This window comes from Mesoplodon densirostris, chromosome 12 (genome assembly GCF_025265405.1).
Source record: "Mesoplodon densirostris isolate mMesDen1 chromosome 12, mMesDen1 primary haplotype, whole genome shotgun sequence".
NCBI lineage: Eukaryota > Metazoa > Chordata > Mammalia > Artiodactyla > Ziphiidae > Mesoplodon > Mesoplodon densirostris.
Window position 1 is genome coordinate 79,841,244 of NC_082672.1, and position 18,185 is coordinate 79,859,428.

General features: G+C 43.1%; 2 protein-coding genes across 3 annotated transcripts in view; one reads left to right on the top strand and one right to left on the bottom strand.

Moving 5' to 3' along the window:
- SMAP1 (small ArfGAP 1) overlaps positions 1-4,077 on the top strand; it is a 157,978-nt gene extending 153,901 nt beyond the window's left edge. For both annotated transcript variants that reach the window (XM_060115012.1, XM_060115013.1), the window contains 2 exons: positions 669-976; positions 3,099-4,077. In XM_060115012.1, coding sequence (XP_059970995.1) covers positions 669-976; positions 3,099-3,242 — 452 coding nt within the window. In that variant the 3' untranslated portion in view covers positions 3,243-4,077. The remainder of the gene's footprint in view (positions 1-668; positions 977-3,098) is intronic.
- Positions 4,078-4,439: 362 nt separating this feature from the next.
- Positions 4,440-18,185, bottom strand: part of B3GAT2 (beta-1,3-glucuronyltransferase 2) — a 116,753-nt gene continuing 103,007 nt past the window's right edge. Inside the window, exons 3-4 of the mRNA XM_060115014.1 lie at positions 4,673-4,821; positions 4,440-4,592 (exon numbers count right to left, since the gene is read on the bottom strand). Of these exons, the coding sequence (XP_059970997.1) occupies positions 4,506-4,592; positions 4,673-4,821 (236 nt within the window). The 3' untranslated portion in view covers positions 4,440-4,505. The remainder of the gene's footprint in view (positions 4,593-4,672; positions 4,822-18,185) is intronic.

Genomic DNA, 18,185 nt, shown 5'->3' on the forward strand with positions numbered 1-18,185 from the left:
TTGTTTCACGAGCCTTATAGGACAGGGATTATCTTTGAAGAGTTATTTAAATTTGATTTGCCTGAAGTTTATAACTGTACAGTATGGTATTCTTTCTACACGTAAACAGTAAGTCTGAAATATCCCATGAAATCAAAAGAAGCTTTGAGGGTTTTTTTTATATAATCAAAAAGAAATACTAGCACGGTCAAGATTTATGTTTACACAGTTTTAATCTGTCATTTCCTCTAAAATAATGGGCTGCATTTACATAAGAGCTGAAATTATATGACGTCTCAGCTGCTTCCATTAAAACCAGAGACAGTCCACTCTGACTTGTTTACTTGGTAGTGAGAGACCAGTGGTGCAAAGCAGCAGAAACACAGTCTCATGCTATATAGTTTGGTCTTCACGATGGATATTTTATGTAGCTGTTGCACAGGATTTATTTACCCTAGTTAAATTTGCTCAGGCTCGTCACTGATTTCTCTGCTTCCTGGAAGTAACCAGCCCTGAGGGTGCAGGTGTGCGCTGCTCTGAGCAACAGGGGCCAGACCAGAATTAAAGCCTTTGCCGTGGGCAGTTCAGCAAGACGGGCTCCTGTTTCTGTGCTGACAGAGGCAAGTGCAGCGCTGTGCGGTAACCCGGTTCTCTTCGTTTGTTTTCTCTGTTTGGTTCTTCTGCTGCAGGTGTGTTTATGGGACCCACAAATATACCGTTTCCCTCACAAGCACCGGCTGCATTTCAAGGCTTCCCGTCCATTGGCGGGCCTGTGCCTGCAGCTCCTGGCCTTGCGGGAAGCGTGATGGGGCCCAGCGCGGGCGTGATGGTGGGCGTGCCCCTGCCCAACGGCTTCATGGGAAACGCACAGACTGGGGTGATGCCACTTCCGCAGAGTGTGGTCGGCCCCCCAGGAGGGATGGTGGGACATGCGGGTGCAGCCCAGAGTAAGTTTGGCCTGCCGCCAGCTCAGCAGCCCCCATGGAACCTCTCCCAGGTAGGGTCCTTTCTCTCCAACTTCTCCAAAATCAGAGAAACCAGATCTTGTTTTCTAAATGGTTTTATTTGTTTTTAAATCTAACAATCTGGCAGGAAGAATTGAGTAGGGATAATGTTATAAAAGGTAAAAACTGTCTAATCAAATAGACAAATGAGCTGTCATTGTTCCTATATTTAGAATATTCTGTAGAGAATGTTAAAACATTTTTCCATTTCTGATTATAACACAGCTGTAATGGTGAATGTCCCTCATTTGTCTGTAACAGCTAGAAATTATCTTGGGCATCTTTTGAAATTAGCACCAAGCTTTAAACCCAGCCCCCTGGTGGGTTGTTTGTATAGACCACTTCGACCAACCTATTTTCACTAATAATTTTGGGGGCTCTTGGAAACTTTCACAAATTAGAAAACAATCCAGCCTCATATTCTCAGAGCACTGTTTTTGAGAGATCTAGGCTGTGCGTGGATTTATAAAAAATCTTTTTGTTCAAATACATTTGTAAAGTTGTATTTTCTTCTTACTTATAGTCACATTTATGTTTACAAAGAATATACACTAGTTCAAGAATTCCTGTAAGATGTGAACCAGTCCATATTTGTGTCCTACATCCCCTCATATTACAAAATCCTATTTCTGCCTAAGTTAGTTTAGAGCCAGGAGATGACATTTTAGTATTACCTCTATCAAATCCATTCTGACTTTCCTCTGGCTTCACAGACAGAGGCCTCAGACGTAGGTTCGTGGTCCCACTCTTCTTCCTCGTACACTTCCTTATTTGATGTTCCTCTGGTATTTTGATGCCCTTGACTTCTGTTCTCGTGAGCATTCAGGGAATAGTATATAGCAGTTTCTAACCGACATTAGCAAAATCACTGTATATCCCATGAATGTTCCAAGTTATTATTTACTATCACTATTTAGAGGAATGTCTATATGACATTGGTCTGTGCACTCTGGGAATCTCAAAACTTGTAAGTGCCAAATGTCAGTAACAGCTTTTGTGCAGCCGGAATGCTGAAGCAGACGCAGCTCCGGTTAGGGTGCCTGCTGACCCAGTAAGGACTTACCCCACCTCACTGGCGGGCGCGCCGAAGGGTGTGTTCTTCTCCAGCTCTCTCTCGGGGGGTCTGCTGGCCATGACAGGTACTGAACATCCTCCAGTACCTGGGAAGGAGTGACCTGCCCCTCCAGACCCTGTGCCTCCTCAGCGATGTGGTTACGGTTAGGGTTTCTGAAGAACTAAGAACTGCAAACGGTTAATACAGTCCAACCCTGAGCATAGGTTTTGAATGCACTCTACTTAGTGGTACATCTCCTTGCCTTTCCTTCACTTACCATCAGTCTTGGAAGGGAGAGCACCACAGGGGAGGGTTAGGAGGCTTATGTACACACGACTCCAGTCTGGAAGAAAAGTACATGTAATCTTACACCTTTTGTCATATAATAGGCGTTTATATGGTTGTCTATAGCAAAAGAAAAATATGTTTTATGACCTTTTTTAATATTTATAAAGTATACAGAGCTATTTAAGACTTGAATAAAGACAGAACAATTGCCATCATATACAATTCATAATTTTAGAGTAGTTTACTTTCAAACATTTCCTAAGTCCTTAGTAGTTAAACTATAGTTGAAAGCATATCCTAGAAAGTATATAGTTGAAAGTGTATGCTAGTATAGTTGAAAGTTCGAATAGCAGACTCATGGCACATCCAGATATGAATTCAGAGATTGCTTTGGTACTTTTTCCAGTTGTGGTTAATCTTTCGGGGACAAGAAGTTGAGTCCAGAAAATGAATAAATATAAAATGATTTGAGACCACTTTATCGACAGGGCTGAAAAGCGGAAGGAAACAGCAACCAAGAAGGGAACACGGTAGCTATTTGCTTTCTGTGGAAAAAGCATCGTGTGGTCGTCTGCTTTTACCCCAGGGCTCGGACAGCTTTTCACATGGATGAAAAATACTTAGGGTTGCTATTAAGCATCCGTGTCTCTCTGAGTAAATCAACTTCGAGTAAAGGCCCACTTCTACTAAAATGGGCTGGCTATTAAAAATGTCTAGCAGTGGCTGAAGAAACCAGGCCTGAAAAGTGAAGGATGCCTTTTGTGTGTTCACAGGTGAACCAGCAGATGGCTGGCCTGAGCCTGGGCGGCGCAAGCCCCGCGGCGGGCTTCAGCCAGCCCCCCAGCACCACGGCGGGGGCAGCGGGGTGGTCGGGGGCCTCGTCGGGTCAGACGCTCAGCACGCAGCTGTGGAAGTGACCCTGCAGCACGGCCCACCGCACTCCCCCCCGACATTCCTGCGGAGATGCAGCCGGGTTCCCCTGTTCATTCATGTACATAATATTTTTTTCTTTTTTCCCCATTTGTTCATATTAAGAATTATCTGATTGACCGTGTTGGTCTGTACTGATGGATTAAATTTGCTGTGGTGAAAAGCAGGGTGAGAAACCATTTCATGTTGAGGGCAGCTTTTGCTCACATTCCCCAGGATTTCATAGACACAGTATCTGGGAAGCTGCTCGGTCAACGTGCATAATCAGTTTCCCTCTCGATGAAATTATAGCTCTCATGTTTGCATATAAGGGAAGTAGCTATCATGTTTGTTAGTAATACCTCTAACAGTATGAGCCCCACCCCCAGATTAGCCAGTAATCCTGTAGGAAGGTACTGTATGATCAAATGTTTAATCATATAAATAGAATGTCAATGTATCACTGAGCACTGTTTTCTAGTGTATCCAGATTCTTTTATGTCATCATTCACGTCACTGTGCTGTTGCTATGATGTGCTTTAACCAGGAACGTGGTTAGAAAAAGGAAGATAAACCTGGATGTTACTACAAAATTAGTCGTTTAACGAATGTTTGAAGAAGTCAGATTTTACCTGCCTCCCTTGTAATTGGGATCTCTTCCTATGTACACACAGTGCTAACAAACATGAGACTTTTCTCTGCACTAGATGCAAACAGGGTAACTAAACAAGCCACTTCAACCCTTGAAGGCGTATCCAGGTTTATGACAGTAATTGTGTTTACATTTTATGGTGCCTAGTACTGACAGATGTCATATCCCTGTATTAAACAGATGAATCCATAGACCTTTTTTTGTGGGTTTTATTTCCTATGATGTATACTGCCACCGATCTTACAAAAGTTACTTCACGTTGCAGAGTCACAAATTGGGAATGTGTTGTTGACAGAATACTTGTCATCTGTTTGTTTTGAAAACCTGTTCAGTTCTACCAATTAATTATAAGGCCAAATGGGAAAAAAGTATGTAAGAAGATTCTCAGAATGGTACTAGCCTGCGTGCCATTAGCCGTGCTGTACAGAGACCCTGCGGGTTGGTTGTAAGGGAGCATGCAGAACAAACGGAGACAAGAGTGGATGTCTCTACCCGCGCTCAGCTTCCGGACACGACCGCCCTGTAAGCAGGTGCCTGTCGGGAGGAGAGCAGAGGAAACGGCCCCCGGGTGCCCGCAGCCCTATCCCGCACGCCCGCCAGAGCACCAGCTGCGGCTCCGTCACACCTCGATCGTCACCGTGTCCAGGTGGTACTTGGGCTCATTGGCTAGGTTCACCTTCTCTGTCCGAGTGTGCCACACGAGGACCTGCGGGGAGGAGACCTGATGGGTAGCCACACTCTCAAGGGACACACAGCAAGGTCAAGCGGCACGAGTGAAATGAATACCTTGGTGCAGTTACTTGCTTTCGGTTCCAGTTCTTCGACGGTCGTGATCTGCTTTAGAAAGTCAGATTCCTGCATCCCGGGCTGGGACCCACGACGCTTAAATACAGCTTTGGGGTTGGACAAGATGACTTGAAGGCTTACAGCAAATCCTTTGTGAAAGTTAAAAAAAAAAAAGTCTTTAAAATACTGGTGTACTTCTCTTTTTTTCTATATAATCTTGGTCACATCAAAACCCGTTTTTTTCAGTATCTACCGTGGGCCAAGTCTTGGTTCACAGAGTTGAACAGGAGTGTTACCTGCATCATCACAGTCTCAGAAGGACAGCCCACCTTTACAATAGAGCACGTCTGCCGCCCTGATCGAGGCTGTGTGTGGAGGGGTGGCTTCTGGACACTACGTAGCCTGTTGATGACAAAGGGTGCATGTCGCAGAGGCCGTCACAGCCCCCGCATGTTTGGCCTCTGGGAGTAACTAGAACTCAATACACCTGAAATGCACACAGACTCGCCCTGCCTGTCCCCGGGGAGGAGGCCACCCCGCTTTCCTGCCTGTCCTCTGACATCTCCATGTGTTCCTACCAAAGCCAGCGCTGCTCTGATGGACCCTGAGGTTAGAAGACGGAGGAATACAAGTCCGGTCAGTTAGCTGGGAAATAAATACTCTAGTCATTTGGTATAAATTTCCAATTTGATTCATTCTGAAAAGCAGGGCGTGGGGGGCTGGAAATCAGTGCAGGAGATGATATCAGGCCATTAGGCAAATTTGGTTTTTGTAGTTCATTTTTCAAGGAAACAAATGAGTGTCAACTTCCTTAAATGGTTTGGTGTTACGAAAATCATTGCTCCTTAGTCTGTAGTTTAACAAACTCTGTGTTACAGGCTTAGCCATTAAGCGCTCCACAAGCCGTCTCTGGAAGCAGCTGTCACAGCCGTCCTAATTGTTGTGAACGTCTGTCTGCACCCCGACCCCTGCTCTTCATGACTAAGCTGACACTGGAAAGCCAGGCACCCGTCCAGAGTCAGGAGGATCAGCCTCCAGGAACGTTTTCTTAGCAACTTTTTGCCCTTCCCTACAGTAACGGAGCTGATTTATGCTGCTTTGTGCAAACGCGTAGTTAGCAAAGTTAGTATCAAATGATTCCAGTCAGTCGCGGGGGAGCTGTGAGCAGAGCACAGCCAACATCCTCTTAACCTCTCCAGATGGGGGACTGCAGACCCACGCTCCCGACCCCGCTGCCCCCGTGGGAGAACGCACCACGAAGCTGCCTACAGACACAGGTGGGTACCGCAGGTGCTGAGCGAGGCCGAACACGGGGACAGGTGCTGCAAGCGTTGTCCCGAGGCCTGGCCCGGGATCTCCACCAATCCTGGCGGGGCAGCATGTCCCGGCAGAATTCGGAGTTAGCACCTCCGTTTTCTCGTGGGTCCTTGAGCGGCTGAGAACCGGCCAAGTCACTCAGCCTCTCTCGATTCTGAAACTCCCGTTTCCTCACCCACAAGGGTGGCGTGACACCCCCTCCCCTCACACCTGATGTGAAATTAGTGAACAGAAAGACTTCACTAATGCAGAGCTCTGTTCAGAGGACCCTAAGAGAAATGCCAATACCATTGTAAATACTACATTGAGGGGAGGTGGATTAGCCACCGCTTATGGCTGGAGAACCGTGTTGACGGGAAGAGGCTCAGGAAAGTTCCAGGCCACCTGCGTTTCACCCCATTTGGCTAACAAGTCTGAAGCCTTCCTCGGATGTGGCTTCAACGGCCCCGGGCCCCAACAGGAAGTCAAAGGTTCAAATTAACACAAAAAAAGTGACTTCTACTAGGTCAACTCAGATCTTAGGATGAAAAGATTTCTGGGGTTGTTTCATGTGCTTTAAGTAAGCTTCATCTTTTTTTTTTCCTAGTTCAGAGTCTGCCCTTTTTAACCATACTGAAGCTCCTGGTATATTTCTCACATGGCCTCAAGGTACTGATTTTATTTCCCCATTCTCATAAAAAAAAAAAAAAAAAAAAAAAACAGGATCCGAGTTGGGCAGAAGTCATTGTGAAAATTATATGAAGCCACTTGGATATGACTTTCTCTGTTTTCCCTCAGACTAACACATTCATCATCGCGACCACTGAAGGATTCAGAGTAAGAGTGTCTTCTTGCTTTCTGTAGCTCGGAATATCCTGCTAGCTCTTAAAGCAGTTATATTGCAAAGTCTACCATATAGACAGCTAGAGCTGACAGCCAGCTGTGGAGCTACACCCTGCTCTGCTGCAAGGCCCTTTCCTGGTCCCACTGGAGAATGGGGTGCAGGCTGGCAGCCCGGGGAGAGAATTGGAGGGCAGCCGGCTCACCACTGCGGCAAAGTGGTTTTCTATTTAATACAAAAGGTGGGGGACATTCAGACAACCCCCCCCCTCCACTGTCTTCACCAGGCCCTGCTCAGTGAGCTCTTCAAGGGAAGCAGGTCACAGAAGCACGGGGAAACACTCGAGAACTAGGCCAAGCCCTGGGCTGCCTTCTGGGGAACCGTCCGACCTGCTGTGAACCTGGGAGTTAGAATCCTCCCTCTGAAAGTCGGACAAGGAGTTTTTCGCTCCTAAACCATTGCTTCCAACCCAAGATAGGTAACTTGAGTTTTCTTCATTTCCAAGCACTTAGGCCTCAAGTATCATATGTACCCTTCCCTTTTGTCAGTGGAGTTAATTTAGTTTTAAAGATGTTCTCAGAAGCCTTTGAGATACTAGGAGCTTTATAAAAATCGTGGAAGTAGGAGTCTCTGTCCTGGTCAGTTGTGTAAAAAAGTGCAAATGAACACTGGTTATTCACAGTGAAAGCAGGATTTCCTGGCTTCTTCAAGTGGATGGGGTGGGTGGTGGGGACCCAGTCCCTCCCAGTCAGAAGGACCGCCTGGCTCAGTGTATGTTTCCAATGAACAGAGGCAGCTCCAAGTCCATCAGGCCATTTCCACTTACTTATGGACAAGATGGCTGAAGCAACAAGGACTGGGTTTTCCCTACTGTCTTAAATAGCTAAAAACCAGACAAAACATTTGAAAAAATAGTTTCTAGCACTGGGGAAAAGGCACACAGGACAGAGATCTCTGAAAAGAAGAGACAAATGTGAGCCCTACAGTTGCCCCAGCTTCCCGCTGAAGGCTCCACCCCTGGGAGGGGAACACACACAGCTCTGCTGTCTCCTTGAGCTGAGGAAACAGAATGGAGAACTCGGGGAGGCCAAGACAGCTGGAATTGAGGGGGCGTCACCCCGAGAGCAGAGGGCTTGCCTCAAGTCCTGCTGAGTCTGGTCAGTAGATGCTGGTGAGACTCCCTGAGTTCAAGAAAGGAACCACCGGAAGGAAAGAGGTGGATGGATCAATCCCTAGAGGCCACTCAGGGCTGGGACACGCCACGTGCCCCATGGCCAGGGCACAAAGGACGACAGCTGGGATGCTCGGAAGAGTGCTTGCACGGCCACTGGTCCACTGTGAGGCCAAACTAGCCCTAAAATGAGGGCTTAGCTGGTTTGCCCAACACTTTTAAAGTAAGCCAGGAAAGGATCAAAATGTTTCTAAGTAACTGTAGCCCAGAAAAAAGCTAAAAGTAAATAAACAAATACATATATAACACGCAAACATATAATTATATACACACCCGCATGTATATGTGTGTATATATGTATGTAAAATGTATGTTACACATTTTATATATACAAATACAATGAAATATAAAGAACTAGACATTTTTTTTTCTAGAACCTAGCAACATAAAATTTTTAATGCCTGAGATACAAAAATGACCAGATGTGCAAAGAAGCAGGAAATTACAATCCCATAGTGAAAACTCAGCAATCCCACTCCTGGGTATATATCTGGAAAAAAATATAATTTGAAAAGATACACGGCTCTCAATGTTCACAGCAGCACCACTTACAATAGCCCAGACGCGGAAGCAACCCAAGTGCCCACCAACAGATGAATGGATAAGAAGATGCGGTATACATACACAATGGGGTATTACCCAGCCATAAAAAAAAATGAAATAATGTCATTTGCAGCAACATGAATGGACTTGGAGATGATCATATTAAGTGAAGTAAGTCAGACAAAGACAAATAACCATATGATACCACTTATATGTGGAATCTAAGAAATGATACAAATGAACTTACTTACAAAACAGAAATAGACTCACAGACATAGAAGACAAACTTGCGGTTACCAAAGGGGGAGGGGAGGCGAGGGATAAATTAGGAGTTTGGGATTAAAATATACATACACGCAGTAGATATAAAATAGATAAACAAGGAACTGCTGTACAGCACAGGGAACTATACTCAGTATCTTGTAACAACCTATAATGGAAGAGAATGTAAAGAAGAATATATAAATATATAACTGAATCACTAAAAAAATCGTATAATTTCCATGTGTACAACATCATATTTCAACTTCTGTATACACTACAGTGTGCTCATCACCAAAAGCTGAGCCTCTTTACCCATTTGGCCTTCTCTCTACCCACTTTCCCCTCTGGTAACCACTACTCTGTTCTATATATCTGTGTTTGGTTTGGTTTGGTTCATTTGTTTGTTTTTCGATTCCACACATGAGTGAAGTCATACCATATCTGTCTTTCTCTGACTTATTTCACTTAGCATAATAGCCCTCAAGGTCCATCCCATGTTTTCACAAATGGCAGGATTTCATCTTTTTGTTTGTTTGTTTTTGTTTTTCTTATGTCTGAGTCCACTGTATATACATACCACATCTTCTTTATCCATTCCTCCACTGAGGGGCACTTAGGCTATTCCTATATCTTGCCTATTGTAAATAATGCTGCAACGAACATAAGGGTGCATGTACCTTTTCAAATTAGGGTTTTCATATTTCTTGGATAAATATTCAGAAGTAGAATAGCTAGAAAATTAATTATTCTTAAATTTTTTAAGGAATCTCCATACCATTTTCCATAGTGGCTGCACCAATTTACATTCCCACCAACAGTGTATGAGGATTCCCCTTTCTCCACATCCTCTCCATCACTTGTTTTTCTTGCCCTTTTGATGGTAGCCATTCTAATGGACGTGAGGTGATACCTCATTGTGGATTTGATTTGCATTTCCCTAATAATTAGTGGTGAACATCTTTTCATGTGCCTGTTGGCCATCTGTATGTCTACTCTGGAAAAGTATTCAGGATGTTTGGTTTTTTGTTCTTGAGTTGTATGAGTTCTTTATATATTTTGGATATTAGTGCCTTATCAGATGAATGATTTACAAATAGCATCTCCCATATGGTGGGTAGTCTTTTGGTTTTGTTGATAGTTTCCTTCACTGTGCAGAAGCTTTCTAGTTTGATGTAGTCCCAATTGTTTATTTGTGCTTTTGTTTCCCTTGCCTGAGGACACACATCCAGTAAGGTATTGCTGAGGTTGATGAAAAAATATATGGCCTGTGGTTTCACCTAAAAGTTTTGTAGTTTCAGATCTTACATTCAAGTCTTTAATCCATTTTGGGTTAATTTTGTGAATGATGTAAGATAATGGTCTAGTTTCATTCTTTTGCATGTGACTGTCTAGTTTTCCCAACACCATTTATTGAAGAGACTATCCTTTCTCCATTGCATGTTCTTTGCTCCTTTGTCATATATTAACTGTCCATATACATGTGGGGTTATTTCTGGGGTCTCAGTTCTGTGCCATTTATCTGTGTGTCTGCTGTTCTGCCAATACTATGTTGTTTGGATTACTATAGCTTTGTAGTATAATTTGAAATCAGGGAGTGTGATACCTCCAGCTCCATTCTTTTTTTTATCACTATTTTTTTTTTTTTTTTGGCTATTCGGGGTCTTTTGTATATCCATATAAATTTTAGGATTTTTAGTTCTATTTCTGTGAAAAATGTCATTGGGATTTTGATAGGGATTGTATTGAATATGTAGATTACACTAGGTGATGTGGACATTTTAACAATGTTAATTTTTCCAATCCATGAGCATGGATTAACTCCACTTCTTTGCATCTTCTTCAATCTCTTTCATCAATGTCTTATAGTTGTCAGTATACAGGTCTTTCACCTCCTTGGTTAAATTTATTCCTAGATATTTTATTCTTTTTGTTAAAATTATAAATGGCATTTCTTAATTTCTCTTCCTGATAATTCATTGTTAATGTATGGAAACACAACAGATTTCTGTACACTAATTTTGTACCCTGCAGCTGTACTGTAGTCATTTATTACTGTTTTTTTGGGGAGACCTTAGGGTTTTGTATGCATAATATCATGTCATCTGTAAATAGTGACCGTTTTACTTCTTCCTTTCCAATTTGCATGCCTTCTGTATATTTCTCTTGACTGCTCTGGCCAGGACTTCCAATACTATGTTAATAAGAGTGGTGAGAGTGGGCATCCTTGTCTTGTCTTGATCTTAGAGTGATAGCTTTCAGTTTTTCACAGTTGAATATGATGTTATCTGTGGGTTTGTCATGTATAGCCTTTATTATGTTGATATATGTTCCTTCTATACCCATTTTATTTTTTTCCATGAATGGGTGTTGAATTTTGTCAAATGCTTTTTCTGCATCTATTGAGGTGATCATATGATTTTTATTTTTCGTTTTGTTAATGTGGTGTATCATGTTGATTGATTCGCAGATGTTGAACCATCCTTGCATCCCTGGAATAAATCCCACTTGATCATGATGTATGATCCTTTTAATGTATTGTATTCAGTTTGCTAATATTTTGTTGAGGATTTTTGCATCTATGTTCATCAGAGATACAGTTCTGTAATTTTTTTTGTGTGTGTTTCCTTGTTTGGTTTGGTATCAGGGTAATGTTGTCTTCATTATTATTAAGTTATGAAGCATTCCTTCCTCTTCAAGTTTTTTGGGAAGAATTTGAGAAGCATAGGTATTAAATATCCTTCAAAATTTTGGTAGAATTTCTTCTTTTTTTTTAGATTTAGTTGTCTGTCCTCTTCCACATGTATCATTTCTATTTTTCTGTCTGCGAGCTTGTTAATTCTCTCTTCCATCCGATCTGCTCTGTTTCCAGTGCCTTCTAATGGGTTCTCTTCATCTCCTATATTGGGTTCTTCAGCTCCAGAATTTTTGTTTTGTTCTTTTTTAGAGTTTCAGTCTCTTTGGTAAATTATTCCTTCTATTCGTTCACTTTATTCCTGAGCTCAGTAAACTGCCTTTCTGAGTTTTCTTGCCACTCACTGACATGACAGCTCATGACAGCTGTTTTGAATTCTCTATCAGTTAGATGGCAGTATTCCGTGACTTTAAATTTGGTTTCCAGAGATTTGTCGTTTTCTTTTTGTGATGCTGAGTTACCACGGTTTTTTTACGGTACTTGACGAGTTGTTCCTTTGCTGGTGCATTTAAAGTAGTGAACACTTTTCTTGTTTAGGTAAAGCTTTAAAAAACTTGATTCTAACAATTCAACAGGATAGAAATTAGAGGCTTTTCTTTTGTTTTTCAGTAGGCGGCGCTACAGCACAAGTTTTTGGTTTCTCTTACTTAGGCTGCCTCTGGCTATATTTGAGAGTCAGCACTTTCCCCCCTCCACTGCCCCTGCCAGAGGTCTCACCTGGTACCCTTGTTGTTGCTGCTTGTGTCTCTGGGGTTGCTGGCGCCTTGCTGTTGCCAGTATCACTGCTGTCACTGGCATCACAGCTTGGGGCCCTGGGATGGTGGGTGCCTGCACTTTGTCCAGAGTTGCTGAGGTCAGGGGCTCTACAGCCATGAGGGGAGATAGCGGGTGGTGGGGGAGCTGGGGCTGTGGGTGCCTCTGCCACATAAGGGGTTGTTGGGCTGCTGCTGCTCCTGCTGCAGGTGGGAGAGTCGCAGGTGCCTCCATGGCGGGGGGATGGGGTCGCAGGTTCTGCTGCCACTGCTGCCTGGTTTCCTGTGGCCAAGGGCCCTGCTGCACCAGGAATCTGGATTTGTATGCATGGCCTCCCCTGCTGCTACCGGGTTCTCTGGGGCTGCAGGCTCACCTGCCACACTCCCAGGGTCAGGATCACAGGCTCTGCCTTGGCTGTCTGCTCCAGGCTAACCACCTTTAGATGTACAGATGTGTGGAGATTGCTGGCATCCTGGCACGTTGGGCAGAGGAAACCTTGTAGATTGAAGGGAGAGACAAAGGGAGCATCTCATGCTGCCATGATGCTGACATCAGGCACTAAACACTTTTATTAGGTAAGAAGAAAGGTCTCAGCTCAATGAACTAATCACTCACCTTTGTACACTAGAAAGAGAAGAGTAAATACAAGCCGAAAGTGAATAGAAAAAAGGTCCTGATAAATACAATCTGAAATTACTGAAACAGAAGTAGAAAACAATAGAGAAAATCAGTGAAATCAAAACTGTGTCCTCTGTTGGGGGGGGGGGAGTGAATAAAATTGATCAATATCTACTTTTACTTATCAGGAAAAGAGAAGACACAAATTACCAGAAATGAAAGAGGAGCATCAATACAGATTCTACAAACATCAAAATGATAATAAAAGCATATTATGAAAAACTTGATGGAAGTAAATTTCATAACTTAGAGAAAAATGGACAAATTCCTTAAAAGATACAGGCCATCAAGCTTGCTCATGAAAATTAGATAATCTGAATAGCCCTGGATCAATGAAAGAAATTAAGTTTATAGTTAAAATCTTCCCACCAAAACAAACAAAAAACAAAGGTAAAAAAAGACCTTCCAGGCCTAGAGAGCTTCACTGGTGATTTCTAACAAATGTTTAAGTAAGAAATAATATAACTTTTCCAGAGTACAGAAAAGGTGGGAATACTTTTCAAATTCTCTGAGGCCAGTAGTAACCTGATGCCAAAATCAAACAGAAACATTACAAGAAAACTACAGACCAGCAACCCGCATGAACACAAACAGAAAAATTCTTAAAGTTCTAACAAATTGAATCCAAAAATTAAAGACAACAAATCGCAGAGATATAGGAAGATGGCAGAAGAGTAAGACGCGGAGATCACCTTCCTCCCCACAGATACACCAGAAATACATCTACATGTGGAACAACTCCTACAGAACACCTACTGAACGCTGGCAGAAGACTGCAGACCTACCAAAAGGCAAGAAACTCCCCACGTACCTGGATAGGGCAAAAGAAAAAAGAGTAAACAGAGACAAAAGAATAGGGACGGGACCCGCACCAGTGGGAGGGAGCCGTGAAGGAGGAAACGTTTCCACACACTAGGAGCCCCTTCGTGGTGGCGACTGCAGGTGGTGGAGGGGGGAGCTTCGGAGCCACAGAGGAGAGAGCACAGCCACAGGGGTGCGGAGGGCAAAGCGGAGAGATTCCCGCACAGAGGATCGGTGCCAACCAGCACTCACCAGCCCGAGAGGCTTGTCTGCTCACCCACCGGGGCAGGCGGGGCTGGGAGCTGAGGCTCGGGTTTCGGTCGGAGTGCAGGGAGAGGACTGGGGTTGGCGGCGTGAACACAGCCTGAAGAAGTTAGTGCGCCACGGCTGGCCGGGAGGGAGTCCGGGAAAAAGTCTGGAGCTGCCGAAGAGGCAAGAGACTTTTTCTTCCCTCTTTGTTTCCTGGTGTGTGAGGAGAGGGGATTCAGAGCGCCGCTTAAAGGAGCTCCAGAGACGGGTGTGAGCCGTGGCTACCAGCGCGGACCACAGAGACGGGCATGGGACGCTAAGGCTGCTGCCGCCACCAAGAAGCCTGTGTGCGAGCACAGGTCACTGTCCACGCCGCCCCTCCTGGAAGCCTGTGCAGCCTGCCACTGCCAGGGCCCCGTGACCCAGGGACAACTTCCCTGGGAGAACGCATAGCACACCTCAGGGTGGTGCAACGTCACGCCGGCCTCTGCCACCGCAAGCTCGCCCCGCACTCCGTACCCCTCCCTCCCCACAACCTGAGTGAGCCAGAGCTCCCGCAGCAGCTGCGCCTTTAACCCCGTCCTGTCTGAGCAAAACACAGATGCCCTCCGGCTACCTACATGCAGAGGCAGGGCCAAATCCAAAGCTGAACTCCAGGAGCTGTGCGAACAAAGAAGAGAAAGGGAAATCTCTCCCAGAAGCCTCAGGAGGAGCAGATTAAATCTCCACAATCAACTTGATGTACCCTGAATCTGTGGAATACATGAATAGACAACGAATCATCCCAAATTGAGGAGGTGGACTTTGAGAGCAAGATTTATGATTTCTTCCCCTTTTCCTCTTTTTGTGAGTGTGTATGTGTATGCTTCTGTGTGAGATTTTGTCTGTATAGCTTTGCTTCCACCATTTGTCCTAGGGTTCTATCTGTCCGTTTTTTAAAAATTTTTTTCTTAATAATTACTTTTTATTTTAATTATTTTATTTTATTTTATCTTACTTTATTTTATTTTACTTTATCTTTTCTTTCTTTTTTCTTCCTTCCCTCCTCCCTCCCTCCCTCCCTCCCTTCTTTCTCATTCTTTCTCTCTTTCTTTCTTCTAATTCTTTCTTTCTACTTTTTCTCCCTATTATTCTGAGCCGTGTGGATGAAAGGCTCTTGGTGCTGCAGCCAGGAGTCAGTGTTGTGCCTCTGAGGTGGGAGAGCCAAATTCAGGACACTGGTCCACAAGAGACCTCCCAGCTCCACATATCAAACGGCGAAAATCTCCCAGAGATCTCCATCTTTCAACACCAGCACGCAGCTTCACTCAACGACCAGCAAGCTACAGTGCTGGACACCCTATGCCAAACAACTAGCAAGAAAGGAACACAACCCCACCCATTGGCAGAGAGGCTGCCTGAAATCATAGTAAGTCCACAGACACCCCAAAACACACCACCAGACGTGGACCTGCCCAGCAGAAAGACAAGATCCAGATTCATCCACCAGAACACAGGCACTAGTCCCCTCCACCAGGAAGCCTACACAACCCAGTGAACCAACCTTAGCCACTGGGGACAGACACCAAAAACAACAGGAACTACGAACCTGCAGCCTGCACAAAGGAGACCCCAAACACAGTAAGATAAGCAAAATGAGAAGACAGAAAAACACACAGCAGATGAAGGAGTAAGATAAAAACCCACAAGACCTAACAAATGAAGAGGAAATAGGCAGTCTACCTGAAAAAGAATTCAGAATAATGATAGTAAAGATGATACAAAATCTTGGAAATAGAATAGACAAAATGCAAGAAACATTTAACAAGGACCTAGAAGAACTAAAGATGAAACAAGCAACAATGAACAACACAATAAATGAAATTAAAAATACTCTAGATGGGATCAATAGCAGAATAACTGAGGCAGAAGAATGGATAAATGACGTGGAAGATAAAATAGTGGAAATAACTACTGCAGAGCAGAATAAAGAAAAAAGAATGAAAAGAACTGAGGAAAGTCTCAGAGACCTCTGAGACAACATTAAACACACCAACATTCGAATTATAGGGGTTCCAGAAGAAGAAGAGAAAAAGAAAGGGACTGAGAAAATATTGGAAGAGATTATAGTTGAAAACTTCCCTAATATGGGAAAGGAAATAGTTAATGAAGTCCAAGAAGCACAGAAAGTCCCATACAGGATAAATCCGAAGGAGAAATTCAGCAAGACACATATTAATCAAACTGTCAGAAATTAAATACAAAGAAAACATATTAAAAGCAGCAAGGGAAAAACAAATAACACACAAGGGAATCCCCATAAGGTTAACAACTGATCTTTCAGCAGAAAATCTGCAAGCCAAAAGGGACTGGCAGGACATATTTAAAGTGATGAAGGAGAAAAACCTGCAACCAAGATTACTCTACCCAGCAAGGATCTCATTCAGATTTGATGGAGAAATTAAAACCTTTACAGACAAGCAAAAGCTGAGAGAGTTCAGCACCACCAAACCAGCTTTACAACAAATTCTAAAGGAACTTCTCTAGGCAAGAAACACAACAAAAGGAAAAGACCTACAATAACAAACCCAAAACAATTAAGAAAATGGGAATAGGAACATACATATCGATAATTACCTTACATGTAAATGGACTAAATGCTCCCACCAAAAGACACAGATTGGCTGAATGGATACAAAAACAAGACCCGTATATATGCTGTCTACAAGAGACCCACTTCAGACCTAGAGACACATACAAACTGAAAGGGAGGGGATGGAAAAAGATATTCCATGCAAATGGAAACCAAAAGAAAGCTGGAGTAGCAATTCTCATATCAGACAAAATAGACTTTAAAATAAAGACTACTGGAAGAGACAAAGAAGGACACTACATAATGATCAAGGGATCGATCCAACAAGAAGATATAACAATGGTAAATATTTCTGCACCGAACATAGGAGCACCTCAATACATAAGGCAAATCCTAACAGCCATAAAAGGGGAAATCGACAGTAATACATTCATAGTAGGGGACTTTAACACCCCACTTTCACCAATGGACAGATCATCCAAAATGAAAATAAACAAGGAACCACAAGCTTTAACTGATACATTAAAAAAGATGGACTTATCTGATATTTATAGGACCTTCCATCCAAAAACAACAGAATACACATTTTTCTCGAGTGCTCATGGAACAATCTCCAGGAAAGATCATATCTTGGGTCACAAATCAAGCCTTGGTAAATTTAGGAAAATTGAAATTGTATCAAGTATCTTTTCCGACCACAATGCTATGAGACTAGATATCAATTACAGGAAAAGAGCTGTAAAAAATACAAACACATGGAGGCTAAACAATACACTACTTAATAACGAAGTGATGACTGAAGAAATCAAAGAGGAAATCAAAAATTACCTAGAAACAAATGACAATGGAGACATGATGACACAAAAACTATGGGATGCAGCAAAAGGAGTTCTAAGAGGGAAGTTTATAGCAATACAATCCTACCTTAAGAAACAGGAAACATCTCTAACAACCTAACCTGGCAGTTACAGCAATTAGAGGAAGAACAAAAAACCCACAAAGTTAGCAGAAGGAAAGAAATAATAAAAATCAGATCAGAAATAAATGAAAAAGAAATGAAGGAAATGATAGCAAAGATAAATAAAACTAAAAGCTGGTTCTTTGACAAGATAAACAAAATTGATAAACCATTAGCCAGACTCATCAAGAAAAAAAGGGAGAAGACTCAAATCAATAGAATTAGAAATGAAAAACGAGAAGTAACAACTGACAGTGCAGAAATACAAAGGATCATGAGAGATTACTACAAGCAACTCGATGCCAATAAAATGGACAACCTGGAAGAAATGGACAAGTTCTTAGAAACGCACAACCTGCCAAGACTGAATCAGGAAGAAATAGAAAATATGAATAGACCAATCACAAGCACTGAAATTGAAACTGTGACTAAAAATCTTCCAACAAACAAAAGCGCAGGACCAGATGGCTTCACAAGCGAGTTCTATGAAACATTTAGAGAAGAGCTAACACCTGTGTTTCTCAAACTCTTCCAAAACATAGCAGAGGGAGGAACACTCTGAAACTCATCTTATGAGGCCACCATCACCTTGATACCAAAACCAGAGAAGGATGTCACAAAGAAAGAAAACTACA